The sequence below is a fragment of the Lithobates pipiens genome, unplaced genomic scaffold (assembly GCF_037356315.1).
Source record: "Lithobates pipiens isolate NorthernLeopardFrog02 unplaced genomic scaffold, aLitPip1_a1.2 Scaffold_3, whole genome shotgun sequence".
Taxonomy (NCBI): domain Eukaryota; kingdom Metazoa; phylum Chordata; class Amphibia; order Anura; family Ranidae; genus Lithobates; species Lithobates pipiens.
This window is the reverse complement of record NW_027507790.1, coordinates 281,701,606-281,719,078: the sequence shown is the minus strand read 5'-3', so window position 1 is coordinate 281,719,078 and position 17,473 is coordinate 281,701,606. Positions and strand designations below refer to the sequence as shown.

The 17,473-nt window shown below is 52.1% G+C and overlaps 1 protein-coding gene across 1 annotated transcript; it reads left to right on the top strand.

Annotated features, from left to right (window-relative positions):
• Window positions 1-3,290: 3,290 nt before the first annotated feature.
• Window positions 3,291-17,083, top strand: PPP5C (protein phosphatase 5 catalytic subunit; the record flags this gene model as incomplete). Its single annotated transcript, XM_077461097.1, is given in 3 exon segments — window positions 3,291-3,470; window positions 8,153-8,394; window positions 16,936-17,083. Coding segments are annotated over 3 exon segments (523 nt in total), but the record flags the coding sequence as incomplete, so codon positions are not given.
• Between the last annotated feature and the right edge of the window lie 390 nt (window positions 17,084-17,473).

Below are 17,473 nucleotides of genomic sequence, written 5' to 3'. Positions count from 1 at the left end.
GACTGCAGACCCTCCAACATGGATCCTCCGGGGGAGTCTGCAGACCCTCCAACATGGATCCTCCAGGGGAGACTGCAGACCCTAAAACATGGATCCTCCGGGGGAGTCTGCAGACCCTCCAACATGGATCCTCCAGGGGAGACTGCAGACCCTTCAACATGGATCCTCCAGGGGAGACTGCAGACCCTCCAACATGGATCCTCCGGGGGAGTCTGCAGACCCTCCAACATGGATCCTCCGGGGGAGGCTGCAGACCCTCCAACATGGATCCTCCGGGGGAGACTGCAGACCCTTCAACATGGATCCTCCGGGGGAGTCTGCAGACCCTCCAACATGGATCCTCCGGGGGAGTCTGCAGACCCTCCAACATGGATCCTCCGGAGGAGACTGCAGACCCTCCAACATGGATCCTCCGGGGGGGGCTGCAGACCCTCCAACATGGATCTTCCGGGGGAGACTGCAGACCCTCCAACATGGATCCTCCAGGGGAGACTGCAGACCCTAAAACATGGATCCTCCGGGGGAGTCTGCAGACCCTCCAACATGGATCCTCCAGGGGAGACTGCAGACCCTTCAACATGGATCCTCCAGGGGAGACTGCAGACCCTCCAACATGGATCCTCCAGGGGAGACTGCAGACCCTCCAACATGGATCCTCCAGGGGAGACTGCAGACCCTTCAACATGGATCCTCCGGGGGAGTCTGCAGACCCTTCAACATGGATCCTCCGGGGGAGTCTGCAGACCCTTCAACATGGATCCTCCGGGGGAGACTGCAGACCCTTCAACATGGATCCTCCAGGGGAGACTGCAGACCCTCCAACATGGATCCTCCGGGGGAGTCTGCAGACCCTTCAACATGGATCCTCCGGGGGAGTCTGCAGACCCTCCAACATGGATCCTCCGGGGGAGTCTGCAGACCCTTCAACATGGATCCTCCGGGGGAGTCTGCAGACCCTTCAACATGGATCCTCCAGGGGAGACTGCAGACCCTCCAACATGGATCCTCCGGGGGAGTCTGCAGACCCTCCAACATGGATCTTCCGGGGGAGTCTGCAGACCCTCCAACATGGATCCTCCGGGGGAGACTGCAGACCCTTCAACATGGATCCTCCGGGGGAGACTGCAGACCCTCCAACATGGATCCTCCGGGGGAGACTGCAGACCCTCCAACATGGATCCTCCGGGGGAGTCTGCAGATCCTTCAACATGGATCCTCCGGGGGAGTCTGCAGACCCTCCAACATGGATCCTCCAGGGGAGACTGCAGACCCTTCAACATGGATCCTCCGGGGGAGACTGCAGACCCTCCAACATGGATCCTCCGGGGGAGACTGCAGACCCTCCAACATGGATCCTCCGGGGGAGTCTGCAGACCCTCCAACATGGATCCTCCGGGGGAGACTGCAGACCCTCCAACATGGATCCTCCGGGGGAGGCTGCAGACCCTCCAACATGGATCCTCCGGGGGAGACTGCAGACCCTCCAACATGGATCCTCCGGGGGAGTCTGCAGACCCTCCAACATGGATCCTCCGGGGGAGACTGCAGACCCTCCAACATGGATCCTCCGGGGGAGACTGCAGACCCTTCAACATGGATCCTCCGGGGGAGTCTGCAGACCCTTCAACATGGATCCTCCGGGGGAGACTGCAGACCCTTCAACATGGATCCTCCGGGGGAGTCTGCAGACCCTTCAACATGGATCCTCCGGGGGAGTCTGCAGACCCTTCAACATGGATCCTCCGGGGGAGACTGCAGACCCTTCAACAAGGATCCTCCGGGGGAGTCTGCAGACCCTCCAACATGGATCCTCCGGGGGAGTCTGCAGACCCTTCAACATGGATCCTCCGGGGGAGACTGCAGACCCTTCAACATGGATCCTCCGGGGGAGACTGCAGACCCTTCAACATGGATCCTCCGGGGGAGTCTGCAGACCCTCCAACATGGATCCTCCGGGGGAGACTGCAGACCCTTCAACATGGATCCTCCGGGGGAGGCTGCAGACCCTCCAACATGGATCCTCCGGGGGAGGCTGCAGACCCTCCAACATGGATCCTCCGGGGGAGACTGCAGACCCTTCAACATGGATCCTCCGGGGGAGTCTGCAGACCCTCCAACATGGATCCTCCGGGGGAGTCTGCAGACCCTCCAACATGGATCCTCCGGGGGAGACTGCAGACCCTCCAACATGGATCCTCCGGGGGAGGCTGCAGACCCTCCAACATGGATCCTCCGGGGGAGTCTGCAGACCCTCCAACATGGATCCTCCGGGGGAGGCTGCAGACCCTCCAACATGGATCCTCCGGGGGAGTCTGCAGACCCTCCAACATGGATCCTCCGGGGGAGGCTGCAGACCCTCCAACATGGATCCTCCGGGGGAGACTGCAGACCCTCCAACATGGATCCTCCGGGGGAGGCTGCAGACCCTCCAACATGGATCCTCCGGGGGAGACTGCAGACCCTTCAACATGGATCCTCCGGGGGAGTCTGCAGACCCTCCAACATGGATCCTCCGGGGGAGTCTGCAGACCCTCCAACATGGATCCTCCGGGGGAGGCTGCAGACCCTCCAACATGGATCCTCCGGGGGAGTCTGCAGACCCTTCAACATGGATCCTCCGGGGGAGGCTGCAGACCCTCCAACATGGATCTTCCGGGGGAGACTGCAGACCCTCCAACATGGATCCTCCGGGGGAGGCTGCAGACCCTCCAACATGGATCTTCCGGGGGAGACTGCAGACCCTCCAACATGGATCCTCCGGGGGAGTCTGCAGACCCTCCAACATGGATCCTCCGGGGGAGACTGCAGACCCTCCAACATGGATCCTCCAGGGGAGACTGCAGACCCTTCAACATGGATCCTCCGGGGGAGTCTGCAGACCCTTCAACATGAATCCTCTGGTTGACCCTCCAACATGGATCCTCCGGGGGAGTCTGCAGACCCTCCAACATGGATCTTCCGGGGGAGACTGCAGACCCTCCAACATGGATCCTCCGGGGGAGGCTGCAGACCCTCCAACATGGATCCTCCGGGGGAGGCTGCAGACCCTCCAACATGGATCTTCCGGGGGAGACTGCAGACCCTCCAACATGGATCTTCCGGGGGAGTCTGCAGACCCTTCAACATGAATCCTCTGGTTGACCCTCCAACATGGATCCTCCGGGGGAGCTAATTAGAGTTCTAAGACACAGAATTTCCTTCATCCAATGAGGAGGACTCTCCCCTCTCCCTCTCCGAGCTCTGACTTCCCTCCCCAAAATGACCGCTACCGCCCCCCATCACCTCCTTCCGCCACTCGCAAGATGGCGCCGGTCACGTGCTCCTCTGCCGTACCACGATGTGTCGCTGTCCTGGTGACGCACTAACGGTGACCGGCAAGATGGCGGCGGAGACCGGCGGGACAGAGAGTGGGGGCGGCGGGGGCAACACGGCCGAGGAGCTGAAAGAGCGAGCCAACGAGTACTTCCGGGGTACCTGACACCTCCTCTCCCCCACCATACCCCAATTACCCCCACACCCAAAAACTGACCACCAACTACCCCCTACACCTCCCGGTTACCCCCTGACTGACCACCCCCCCTACACCCCCTGACTGACCACCAACTACCCCCTACACCCCTTGATTGAATACCCCCCTACACCTCCCAATAACCCCACTACCCCAATTACCCCTACACCCCCTGACTGACTACCCCCCCAAATTACCCCCTGACTACACCGCCCAATTACCCCCTACACCCCCTGATTGAATACCCCCCCTACACCCCCTGACTGACTACCCCCCTACACCTCCCAATCACCCCACTACCCCTACACCCCCTGACTACCCCCCCAATTACCCCCTACACCCTCTGACTGAATACATCCCCCCAATTACCCCCTACACCCCCTGACTGACCGCCCCACTCCCCAACTACACCCCCCGACTGACCGCCCGACTACCCCCTACACCCCCTGACTGACCACCCGAATTACCCCTACACCACCTGACTGACTGCCCCACTACCCAAATTACCCCTACACCCCCTGACTGACAACTCTATTCCCCAATTACCCCCTGACCACCCCAATTACCCCCTACACCCTCTGACTGACCACCCCACTACCCCAATTACCCCTACACTCCCCTGACTGACCACCTACTACCCCAAGTACCCTCTTTACTGACCACCCCAGTTACCCCCTACACCCCCTGACTGACCACTCTATTCTCCAATTGCCCCCTACACCCCCTGACTGACCACCCCACTACCCCCTACGCCCCCTGACTGGCCACTCTACTACCCCAATTACCCCTATACCTCCCTGGCTAACTACCCCAGTTACCCCCTACATCCCCTGACTGACCACCCCACTACCCCTATTATCCCCTGACTGACTACCCCAAATTACCCCCCTATACCCCCTGACTGACCACCCTACTATGCTAGTAAGTACCCCATCTACCCCTTTCTGACCACCCCAATTACCCCTACACCCCTTTTTGACCACCCTACTACCCAAATTACCCCATACACTGACCACCTTACTACCCCAATTACACCTAACTATCCTCCCCACTACGCCAATTACCCCATCTTCCCCTGTTACACCACACTGACCACCTCTATTACCCCATCTACCCATGACTAACCATCCTACTATCCCTGATTACCCCATCTACCCCTGATTAGCAGTGAGTGACTTGGAAGGGGATGCTGGGATTTGTAGTTCTCTGTTTCGGTTCTGGAAGGGGATGCTGGGACTTGTAGTTCCCTGTCTCGGTTCTGGAAGGGGATGCTGGGACTTGTAGTTCCCTGTCTCGGTTCTGGAAGGGGATGATGGGATTTGTAGTTCTCTGTTTCGGTTCTGGAAGGGGATGCTGGGACTTGTAGTTCCCTGTCTCGGTTCTGGAAGGGGATGCTGGGACTTGTAGTTCCCTGTCTCGGTTCTGGAAGGGGATGATGGGACTTGTAGTTCCCTGTCTCGGTTCTGGAAGGGGATGCTGGGACTTGTAGTTCCCTGTCTCGGTTCTGGAAGGGGATGCTGGGACTTGTAGTTCCCTGTCTCGGATCTGGAAGGGGATGCTGGGATTTGTAGTTCCCTGTCTCGGTTCTGGAAGGGGATGCTGGGACTTGTAGTTCCCTGTCTCGGTTCTGGAAGGGGATGATGGGACTTGTAGTTCCCTGTCTCGATTCTGGAAGGGGATGATGGGACTTGTAGTTCCCTGTCTCGGTTCTGGAAGGGGATGATGGGACTTGTAGTTCCCTGTCTCGGTTCTGGAAGGGGATGCTGGGACTTGTAGTTCCCTGTCTCGGTTCTGGAAGGGGATGATGGGACTTGTAGTTCCCTGTCTCGATTCTGGAAGGGGATGCTGGGACTTGTAGTTCCCTGTCTCGGTTCTGGAAGGGGATGCTGGGACTTGTAGTTCCCTGTCTCGGTTCTGGAAGGGGATGCTGGGACTTGTAGTTCCCTGTCTCGGTTCTGGAAGGGGATGATGGGACTTGTAGTTCCCTGTCTCGGTTCTGGAAGGGGATGATGGGACTTGTAGTTCCCTGTCTCGGTTCTGGAAGGGGATGCTGGGACTTGTAGCCCTCCCCCTTAGTTCTGGAAGGGGATGCTGGGATTTGTAGTTCCCTGTCTCGGTTCTGGAAGGGGATGCTGGGATTTGTAGTTCCCTGTCTCGGTTCTGGAAGGGGATGATGGGACTTGTAGTTCCCTGTCTCGATTCTGGAAGGGGATGCTGGGACTTGTAGTTCCCTGTCTCGGTTCTGGAAGGGGATGCTGGGACTTGTAGTTCCCTGTCTCGGTTCTGGAAGGGGATGCTGGGATTTGTAGTTCCTGTCTCGGTTCTGGAAGGGGATGATGGGACTTGTAGTTCCCTGTCTCGGTTCTGGAAGGGGATCATGGGACTTGTAGTTCCCTGTCTCGGTTCTGGAAGGGGATGCTGGGACTTGTAGTTCCCTGTCTCGGTTCTGGAAGGGGATGCTGGGACTTGTAGTTCCCTGTCTCGGTTCTGGAAGGGGATGATGGGACTTGTAGTTCCCTGTCTCGGTTCTGGAAGGGGATGATGGGACTTGTAGTTCCCTGTCTCGATTCTGGAAGGGGATGCTGGGACTTGTAGTTCCCTGTCTCGGTTCTGGAAGGGGATGCTGGGACTTGTAGTTCCCTGTCTCGGTTCTGGAAGGGGATGCTGGGACTTGTAGTTCCCTGTCTTGGTTCTGGAAGGGGATGCTGGGATTTGTAGTTCCCTGTCTCGGTTCTGGAAGGGGAGGCTGGGACTTGTAGTTCCCTGTCTCGGTTCTGGAAGGGGATGATGGGACTTGTAGTTCCCTGTCTCGGTTCTGGAAGGGGATGATGGGACTTGTAGTTCCCTGTCTCGGTTCTGGAAGGGGATGATGGGACTTGTAGTTCCCTGTCTCGATTCTGGAAGGGGATGCTGGAACTTGTAGTTCCCTGTCTCGGTTCTGGAAGGGGATGATGGGACTTGTAGTTCCCTGTCTCGGTTCTGGAAGGGGATGATGGGACTTGTAGTTCCCTGTCTCGGTTCTGGAAGGGGATGATGGGACTTGTAGTTCCTGTCTCGGTTCTGGAAGGGGATGCTGGGATTTGTAGTTCCCTGTCTCGGTTCTGGAAGGGGATGATGGGACTTGTAGTTCCTGTCTCGGTTCTGGAAGGGGATGCTGGGACTTGTAGTTCCCTGTCTCGGTTCTGGAAGGGGATGCTGGGACTTGTAGTTCCTGTCTCGGTTCTGGAAGGGGATGATGGGACTTGTAGTTCCCTGTCTCGGTTCTGGAAGGGGATGCTGGGATTTGTAGTTCTCTGTTTCGGTTCTGGAAGGGGATGCTGGGACTTGTAGTTCCTGTCTCGGTTCTGGAAGGGGATGATGGGACTTGTAGTTCCCTGTCTCGGTTCTGGAAGGGGATGATGGGACTTGTAGTTCCCTGTCTCGGTTCTGGAAGGGGATGCTGGGACTTGTAGTTCCGTGTCTCGGTTCTGGAAGGGGATGCTGGGACTTGTAGTTCCCTGTCTCGGTTCTGGAAGGGGATGCTGGGACTTGTAGTTCCGTGTCTCGGTTCTGGAAGGGGATCCTGGGACTTGTAGTTCCCTGTCTCGGTTCTGGAAGGGGATGATGGGACTTGTAGTTCCCTGTCTCGGTTCTGGAAGGGGATGATGGGATTTGTAGTTCTGTTTCGGTTCTGAAAGGGGATGCTGGGACTTGTAGTTCCTGTCTCGGTTCTGGAAGGGGATGATGGGACTTGTAGTTCCCTGTCTCGGTTCTGGAAGGGGATGCTGGGACTTGTAGTTCCCTGTCTCGGTTCTGGAAGGGGATGCTGGGACTTGTAGTTCCCTGTCTCGGTTCTGGAAGGGGATGATGGGACTTGTAGTTCCCTGTCTCGGTTCTGGAAGGGGATGATGGGACTTGTAGTTCCCTGTCTCGGTTCTGGAAGGGGATGCTGGGACTTGTAGTTCCCTGTCTTGGTTCTGGAAGGGGATGCTGGGACTTGTAGTTCCCTGTCTCGGTTCTGGAAGGGGATGCTGGAACTTGTAGTTCCCTGTCTTGGTTCTGGAAGGGGATGCTGGGACTTGTAGTTCCCTGTCTCGGTTCTGGAAGGGGATGCTGGGACTTGTAGTTCCCTGTCTCGGTTCTGGAAGGGAATGCTGGAACTTGTAGTTCCCTGTCTCGGTTCTGGAAGGGGATGATGGGACTTGTAGTTCCCTGTCTCGGTTCTGGAAGGGGATGCTGGGACTTGTAGTTCCCTGTCTCGGTTCTGGAAGGGAATGCTGGAACTTGTAGTTCCCTGTCTCGGTTCTGGAAGGGGATGATGGGACTTGTAGTTCCCTGTCTCGGTTCTGGAAGGGGATGATGGGACTTGTAGTTCCCTGTCTCGGTTCTGGAAGGGGATGATGGGACTTGTAGTTCGCTGTCTCGGTTCTGGAAGGGGATGATGGGACTTGTAGTTCCCTGTCTCGGTTCTGGAAGGGGATGATGGGACTTGTAGTTCCCTGTATCGGTTCTGGAAGGGGATGATGGGACTTGTAGTTCCCTGTCTTGGTTCTGGAAGGGGATGATGGGACTTGTAGTTCCCTGTCTCGGTTCTGGAAGGGGATGATGGGACTTGTAGTTTTGGAACAGGATGGGGCTGACCCTTCTCTCTCTCTCTCTCTCCAGTGAAGGACTATGACCGCGCTGTACAATATTACACAGAAGCCATCACTATCAATCCAAACAATGCCATTTACTACGGGAACCGCAGCCTGGCGTACCTCCGCACCGAATGTTACGGCTATGCTTTGGCGGACGCGTCTCGCGCCATCCAGATCGATGGCAAATATATCAAAGGCTACTACAGACGGGCGGCCAGCAACATGGCGCTGGGCAAACTGAAGGCGGCACTGAAAGACTACGAGACGGTGAGACTGGCTGAGCGCCCCGCTGTCTGTATGATTCCATCACTATGCTCCGCCCCCGGCCACCCCATCCCCCACATCCGCCATCCACTTCCTTTTATTTATTTTCTTACATCAGGGGACACAGAGCCACTTACAATGTGTGGGTTATAGGGGCCACTGATAGGTGATGGACACTGGCACGCCCCTAAGGCAAGAAGTGCACTCCCTATATAACCCCTCCCACCTCCCTATATAACCCCTCCCACCTCCCTATATACAGTGGTGTGAAAAAGTGTTTGCCCCCTTCCTCATTTCCTGTTCCTTTGCATGTTTGTCACACTTAAGTGTTTCGGAACATCAAACCAATTTAAACAATAGTCAAGGACAACACAAGTAAACACAAAATGCAATTTGTAAATGAAGGTGTTTATTATTAAAGGTGAAAAAAAATCCAAACCATCATGGCCCTGTGTGAAAAAGTGATTGCCCCCTAAACCTAATAACTGGTTGGGCCACCCTTAGCAGCAACAACTGCAACCAAGCGTTTGTGATAACGTGCAATGAGGCTTTTACAGCGTCCTGGAGGAATTTTGGGCCACTCATCTTTGCAGAATTGTCCTAATTCAGTTACATTAGAGGGTTTTCGAGCATGAACGGCCTTTTTAAGGTCATACCACAACATCTCAATAGGATTCAGGTCAGGACTTTGGCTAGGCCACTCCAAAGTCTTCATTTTGTTTTTCTTCAGCCATTCGGTGGTGGACTTGCTGGTGTGTTTAGGATCATTGTCCTGCTGCAGAACCCAAGTTGGTTTCAGCTTGAGTACACGAACAGATGGTCGGACATTCTCCTTCAGGATCTCTTGGTAGACAGCAGAATTCATAGTTCCTTTTATCACGGCAAGTCTTCCAGGTCCTGAAGCAGCAAAACAGCCCCAGACCATCACACTACCACCACCATATTTTACTGTTGGTATAATGTTCTTTTTATGAAATGCAGTGTTCCTTCTACGCCAGATATACTTGGACACACACCTTCCAAAGAGTTCCACTTTTGTCTCATCGCTCCACAGAATGTTGTCCCAAAAGTCTTGGGGATCATCAAGATGTGTTGTGGAGAAATTGAGACGAGCTTTGATGTTCTTTTTGCTCAGCAGTGGTTTTCTCCTTGGAACTCTGCCATGCAGGCCATTTTTGCCCAGTCTTTTCCTGATGGTGGAGGCATGAACGCTGACCTTAACTGAGGCAAGTGAGGCCTGCAGTTCCTTGGACGTTGTTGTGGGGTCTTTTGTGACCTCTTGGATGAGTCGTCGCTGCGCTCTTGGGGTAATTTTGGGCGGCCGGCCACTCCTGTGAAGGTTCACCACTGTTCCATGTCTTCGCCATTTGTGGATAATGGCTCTCACTGTGGTTGGCTGGATTCCCAAAGCTTTGGAAATGGCTTTATAACCCTTTCCAGACTGATAGATCTCAATTACTTTCTTTCTCAATTGTTCCTGAATTTCTTTGGGTCTCGGCATGATGTGTAGCTTTTAGGATCTTCTGGTGGACCTTACTGTGTCAAACAGCTCCTATTTAAGTGATGCCTTGATTGTGAACAGGTGTGGCAATAATCAGGCCTGGGTGTGGCTAGAGAAATTGAACTCAGGGGTGGACAACCACAGTTATAGTATGTTTTAACAAGGGTGGCAATCACTTTTTCACACAGGGCCATGATGGTTTGGATTTTTTTTCACCTTTAATAATAAACACCTTCATTTACAAATTGCATTTTGTGTTTACTTGTGTTGTCCTTGACTATTGTTTAAATTGGTTTGATGTTCCGAAACACTTAAGTGTGACAAACATGCAAAGGAACAGGAAATGAGGAAGGGGGCAAACACTTTTTCACATCACTGTAACCCCTCCCACTACTGGGAGTCCTCAGTTTTTTCGCCAGTGTCTAAGGTGTTGATCCCGAGTAAAGATGTGCGGTGCTGAGCTCCGCTGGTAGTAATCCTTGCTGGGGCTAGCCATGCTGATCGGATCCGTTCTGATGTCCTTTCATGGGCCTCGTGTCTGAAGGAACAAGGTTTTGCTTGGGAACGCTTCTCTTTAGAGGGCTGGGCCCCGGGATCCAGTACTTTTTGGTAGTGAGGCCATAAAGTTTTTACTGGCAGGGTGCTGTCGCAGGTCCAGGATTGTGGGATAACCTGAGATTTCCCCGGTTCCTGAAGGTTTACTATAAGGCCTCGGAGCCCACCATGAAGGGTGAAGATTGGGGTTTTATCTCTGATAAAACCCTGCTGTGAGGGTAAGGTAAGGGAGATTTTCTCAGGAATTTCTCCTTCTATGTATTGTGTTGTCATGCCTATGCGTCACCACTGGGGGCCGTATTGAGCACTCACCGCCTGATGCTGGAAACGGCACAGAAGCCTTCATTCTCCTCTCCTTCGGCCACAGCAGATCCTCTGGTAAGAAAAGGGGGGGTCTGGTTCTCCTTCTGCGACCCCCAATGTTGGTCCTTTTACCCCTTCGGGGGATTGATATACCAATTTTTTTTTTTTTTTTTAAATGGACAGAACATGCGGCCGCTCAGTGGAGGATTTACCCCCCACCAGGTTTTACAGGACGCTTGAGCCGCTGATCGCGTGGGAAAACAATTTCCTTTGAAGGGCGGGGGACTGTAATTTGCGTGGGGGACGTGGCTAACGGTGTCCGATGCCGGCCACACGTGGAGGAAGTGTTAATGCGCTGTGTATGTGTAGCTGCTGCTGGCTGTGGAGGGACAGAGCAGGAGGATGGCTTGTTCAGGTCAGTGACACAGGCATTTCCCTTTGACACGTTATACTTTACCAGGCTAGGATTAATAGTGGCTAATAGCGCTGGACTATATCCTAGCAGTGTGGATTCTTTTTCTGGTAGTGCCTCTGCTTTTATGCTTCAGGCTATGAGTGGTAATGGGACCAGGGGCCAATGGTTTTCACTATAAACTAAATCCATTTCCAAAAGAATGTCATCCTCCTCTGAGAGGGATACGGCTAGTCAGATTGAGCCGTCAGGGCAAACTGTTCTTACATAAAACTCTTCAGTCCCTGTATATATCATACAAGGGGTTCTTTTTCTACAGTTTGTAAATTGGAAAGAAGATTGATGCTAAGATGTCTCTCCATAGTGGGACTAAACATAGCAGATTCCCATCTAGTCCTCAGGACCCTCTTGTTGAGGTGCAGGAGGCTGGGGATCAGGTAGATCTTCACAAATATTTGGAAGATACTTATTTATCCTCTCCTGAGGATCCTAATATGGAAGGAGTAGCATCAAAAGACAGGTTGCTTGTGCACTCCCTTACTCAACCTTTTTGCTGCCTGCAGCACAGGCTCTTGAGGAACCTACCTCCTAATTGGGTTCATTATAACCTCCCCCATCTGGAGATGTTTTCCCCTATTCGTGCATGGCTAAAAAAAAGCTTATGTATTCTGAATGGGAACATCCGGATAAACAATATTATCCTCCTAAGAAATTCTCCACACTTTATCCTATGGAGGAGGATTTCTATGAAGACAATTGGGGGGGGTTCCAGCGATTGATGCTGCAATCGCCTCTGAGCAAGAATCTCACATGTCCTTTGGATAATGCACTGATGTTAAAGGATCCAACAGATAAAAAGTTGGAACTTCTTTCTAAAAGAAATATGTCTTTTGCAAGTTCAGTAGCGCAGCCGGTTCTTGCCACAATTGGTGTATCTCAGTCCATTAAGGAACAGTTTGTGGAGATACCTGAAATTCTGCCTGATCAGCAGGCCCGGCAATGGGCTGGTGTATCTGACGTACCATGTCTCACAGTAGATGCTATGAAAGACTCTATCATTTAAGACTTATGATTGGACTAGTGCATTCTCGCAGAGTTCTGTGGCTGAAAAATTGGTCAGCCGAAGTACCGTGTAAAAAGCTCTTAGCCAGTTTCCCTTTTCACGGTGAACGGCTATTTTAGAGACGATCTGGATAAGTACATCCAAAGGATCTCTAATGGGGTAAAGCTCTCTCTCTCTCTTTTTTTTTTTTTTTTTACCGGTAAAGGAGTTCAAATATTTCTCCTTTTTTAATTGTGTTTCCTCTCCTGTGCCTCTAGGCAGTCTCGGCTGCCTCAACCGTCAGGTTCAAGGGGAAGTCCCCAAGGGCAGCACCGGGGTCAGACGAGATCATGGAGCAGAAAGCCCACAAAGCAGGATGCTAAAGCCTCCTTATGGAGGGGCGCCCCCGCTTGCTCAGGTAGGGGTAAGGCTCCTGCGATTCTCAAGATCTGGCAGGAACAATGTCAAGACAGATGGGTGGCTTCTGCAGTTTTTATATAGGTTACGGCTAGAGTTCCAAGAGTTTCCGTCTCCTAGTTTTTTCTAAGGGAAAAATGTTCCCAAGGATCCAGAGAAAAAGAAGTCTCTCTTTCTTGCCTCTGGATCCTCTATTATCCCAGTTGGTGATATCAGAGGTTCCCTTAGTGGAACAAGGCACAGGGTGTGATTCAAACCTTTCACGGTTCCAGAACCAAACGGAGAGGTAAGACCCATTCTAGATCTCAAGGATCTGAATCGGCACTTAAACATCCGATCCTTTCGCACAATCCGATTGGTTGTGTCTATCCTGCAAGGTGGGGAGTTTTTGACTTTAATCGATATCAAAGATGCATATCTCCATGTGCCAAATTTTCCCGTTCACCAGAAATTTCTGCGCTTTGAAATATAAAATCATAATTTCAGTTGTGACCCTGCCATTCGGTCTAGCCACAGCACCACGAGCGTTCTGAAAGATTCTGGCACCTCCAGATCAAGGGCTCAAGGCATATCGGTCCTAGCCTATTTAGAAGATCTACCTTTAATCATTCAGTAAGGGTTGGATACTCAACCTTGAAAAATCCTCCTTAAAACCATCAAGGAGATTACAGAACTTGGGGTTGGTTATAGATACCGTACGGTGGAGGAGTAATTCAACTTATCAAAGAAAAATCAAAAATCCTTCCATTCAGCTGGCCAAGAGAAGATTGTTGGGGAAATGGTGGCCTCCTTCGAGGCCGTCCCTTACGTGCAGTTCTCACTCAAGACTGCTTCAAAACACCATCCTGTCGGTCTGGAATAAAAAGATTCAGGCCTCGTTTGTTTCCAATACGCTTGGCTCCCGACGTAAGTCAGAGCCTAAGTTGGTGGTTATCCAGCAAAAGGGAAAATCTTTATCCTGGAAGGTGTTAACAACAGATGGCAGCCCGGGAAGAAGATTCTGTCCAGGAGAGATGGTCCCGGTTAGAAGACCTTGCCTATCAACGTTTTGGAAAATTTGGACAGTACTTCTGGCCCTAGGATCTGGGACGGTCCGACTACTGGACTGTCCTGTCAGGATTCAGTCCGACAAGGCCACGGCTGTGGCTTACATCAGTCACCAGGGGGGACACGAGAGGTCGTGCAGCTCAAAAAGAGGTGAATAATGTTCTAGCTTGGGCAGAACACAACATTCCTTGCCTATCGGCAACTTTCATTCCAGGAATAGAGAGTTGGCAGACGGACTACATGAGTCGCCAACAATTATTTCTGGGAGAATGGTCTCTTCCCCCCGACCTCTTCCTAGTGTTATGTCAGAGAGGGGGGTGTTCTGGACATGGACCTGTTCACGTCCAGATTCAAAAACAAAGTCAACAACTTTGTGTCGGGAACAAGGGATCTGCTAGCAGTGGGAACAGACGCAATTAGTCTTCCCGTGGGATCAGTTTTTTTACTGATCTATGCGTTTCCTCCAGTTCTGCTACTTCCGTGTGTTCTCCGCAGGATCAAGCAGGAACGAAAGAAGGTGATTCTGGTGGCCTCAGAGGGCCCCAGAAGATCTGCATTTACCAAGATCTTAAAGATGGTAGTAGGAGTCCTTCGGACTTTTGCCATTATTATAGCCAGACCTTCTCGAACAAGGTCCGGTATTTCATCCTACCTTACGGACGAAAAATGTAACAGGTCTGACTGTTGAATCCCACTTTATAAAGGATCGTGGGTGATCTCCTTCAGTAGTGTCTACTTTGATTAATGCCAGGAAGCCGGCTTCCAGAATCATTTACTATAGAGTCTGGAAAGCACATGTTTCTTGGTGTGAATCCAGGGGTTGGCACCCCAGGAAGTTTGTCATAGGCAGGATCCTTGATTTCCTGCAAATGGGATAATAAAAAGAAGCTGGCCTTGACTTCTATCAAGGGCCAGATCTCGGCCTTGTCAGTGTTTTCTTTTCAATGGCCTCTTACTTCCCACTCTTGGTGCGTAGCTTAATTCAGGGGGTAACGCGGATTAATCCCCCTATCAAGGCACCTCTAATCTTTGGGATTTAAAATTGGTTTTATCGGACTAAATCACATTATCCCGGCTCTACCCAAACATTTACAGCAACTGGCGTTTTTTATTTTTCTTGGGGCCAAAATTACGATAGCTAAGGCCTGGAAGAAACACACGGTTTCCTTTTAAGATGTTTAGAACTAAGGTAACTTGGATTATGGTACAAGAACAAGTAGTGGCCAAATGGAAAGACAAAACAGAGAGATTCCGGTTGATCTGGGAACCTTGGGCAACAAAGTGTAATATTTCTCTTATTCCGGGGGTGCAGCCTGGAACCGTGGCCTCTGGGGCAGGTAACACTTGAATAGCATTTTACATTCTTTCTTCTCCTATCTCACACGTTTTCTCTTTTTTTTCCCCCTTCGTCACCTCTCTTGGTGTACCATGTTGTGCCCCGAATGGGGTCCTAAGACAGACAGTAGCTATGTTATGGGCTAATTAGTCGCACAAATTTTATATCGGCATCCTAGGTATTGGAACTCTGTTGGGATGGGTTGGGAGTACCCTGGTCTTGGTGGGCGGGCCCGTCCCCTGGTCTGCAGCTTGATCCCGTTTGGGGCGTCAGGGGGCTTCGGGCTCGTATGCCTGGACTGGACATACTCCAATGATGGGAATTGACTAGATGTGGGTCCATGATATTACAGTTGATATAGCAACACCATGCCTGATCGTTTTACAGGTCTGTTATGTCCAGGTTTTTGTCTAGATTTTTGTTAGTCTAGAATGGCTTTGTATATGCAAAGGTGGATTTTACTTGCTTGTTATAAGGAATGTTCATCTTTATTGTTCTGCTGAAAATCTTCAATAAAAATTATTGAAACCAAAAAAAAAAAAAAAAAAATTGGTTTTATCGGCTTTGCTGAATCAGCCGTTAGAACCATTACAAGAAATTCCCTTGGTCCTTTTGACAAGAAAGATAATCTTTCTGGTTGCCATTTCTTCTGCTAGGAGAGTATCGGGAACTAGCGGCTCTGTCTTGTTAAGAGCCATATTTGATCATGCATAAGGATGAGGTGGTTTTATGTCCTCATCCTGAATTCCAACCAACCAGGTTTTCATTTAAACCAAGATATTATTCTTCCTTCTTTCTCCCCAGATCCTCAATCTAGGGAAGAGAAGGCACTACATTCTCTTGATGTAGTAAGAGCGATCAGAATCTATTTAAGGGCGACCGCTCAGGTTCACAAAACACGGGTTTTGTTTGTACTGCCAGAAGGTCCAAAATGTGGACAGGCGGCGTTTAAAAATCTACTATTTTCCAAATGGATTCGTCAAGTGATTGTTCAAACTTCAGCTTAAAGAAGAAAATTTTTCCTTCTCATGTTAAGAGCACACTCATCCAGGGGGCGATAAGTGCCTCTTGGGTGGGGCATCATCAGGCCTCTATGGCTCAGATCTGTAAGGCCGCGACTTGGTCTTTCGGTTCAGACGTTTATCAGATTTTATCAAATCGATTTTCAAGGTCATGATGATATCGCCTTTGGGCGCAGTGTGCTGCAGGCTGCAGTATGAGTCCTCTGGCCTCCTGTTTTTTTGTTGTCTCCCTCCCTTCAGTTGCCATTGCTGTGGGACCTCCCACATAGTAACTACTATGGCTCTGTGTCCCCTGATGTAAGAAAAGAAAATAGGATTTTTAAAACCGCTTACCTGTAAAATCCTTTTCTTTGATGTACATCAGGGGACACAGAGGTCCCTCCCTCCTTTGGTATACACTTGTATTGCTTGGCTACAAAACTGTGGACTCCCAGTAGTGGGAGGGGTTATATAGGGAGTGCACTTCTTGCCTTAGGGGCGTGCCAGTGTCCATCACCTATCAGTGGCCCCTATAACCCACATAGTAAGTACTATGGCTCTGTGTCCCCTGATGTACATCACAGAAAAGGATTTTACAGGATTAAAAATCCTGTTTTTTCCCTCGCCTGTCGACCCCTTGCCCCTTCCTGTCCCCTCCTCACCACTTCCCCTCTTCCCTTTCCTCCTGTTGCTTCCCTCGCCTCTTTCTCCTCTTCCCCCCACATTCCTCCATTGCCATCACCCCCCCCAGTTCTTCCCCTTGCACTTTTCCTCTTCTCTTTGCCCCGCTTGATCCCACTTTTTCTCATTGGTTGCTCCTCGCCTCGTCACCCAACCCCCCGCACTGCCTGGCCCCTTACTCCTGCCACCCTTCCTCTCTCCTCATTGTCTGCTCATGACTCCCCTCACCTGTTTTCTCTTCCCTCCCAGGTGGTGAAGGTGCGCCCCAATGACAAGGACGCTCAGATGAAGTTCCAGGAGTGCAGCAAGCTGGTGCGGCAGAAAGCGTTTGAACGAGCGATTGCCTGCGACCAGCACAACCGATCTGTGGTCGACTCTTTAGATATTGAAGGGATGAGTAAGTGGGGGCCGAATGAGGGCTGGGGGTGAGTGACGAGGGGAGGGGTGGGAGCAGTTGAGTGGGTGGGAGCAGTTGAGTGGGTGGGAGCAGTGGAGTGGAGGGGTGGGAGCAGTGGAGTGGAGGGGTGGGAGCAGTGGAGTGGAGGGGTGGGAGCAGTGGAGGGGTGGGGGGGGGAGTGGAGGGGTGGGAGCAGTGGAGTGGAGGGGTGGGGGGGGGAGTGGAGGGGTGGGAGCAGTGGAGTGGAGGGGTGGGAGCAGTGGAGTGGAGGGGTGGGGGGGAGTGGAGGGGTGGGAGCAGTGGAGTGGGTGGGGGGGGGGAGTGGAGGGGTGGGAGCAGTGGAGGGGTGGGAGGAGTGGGTGGGAGTGGGCGAGGGGAGTGGAGGGGTGG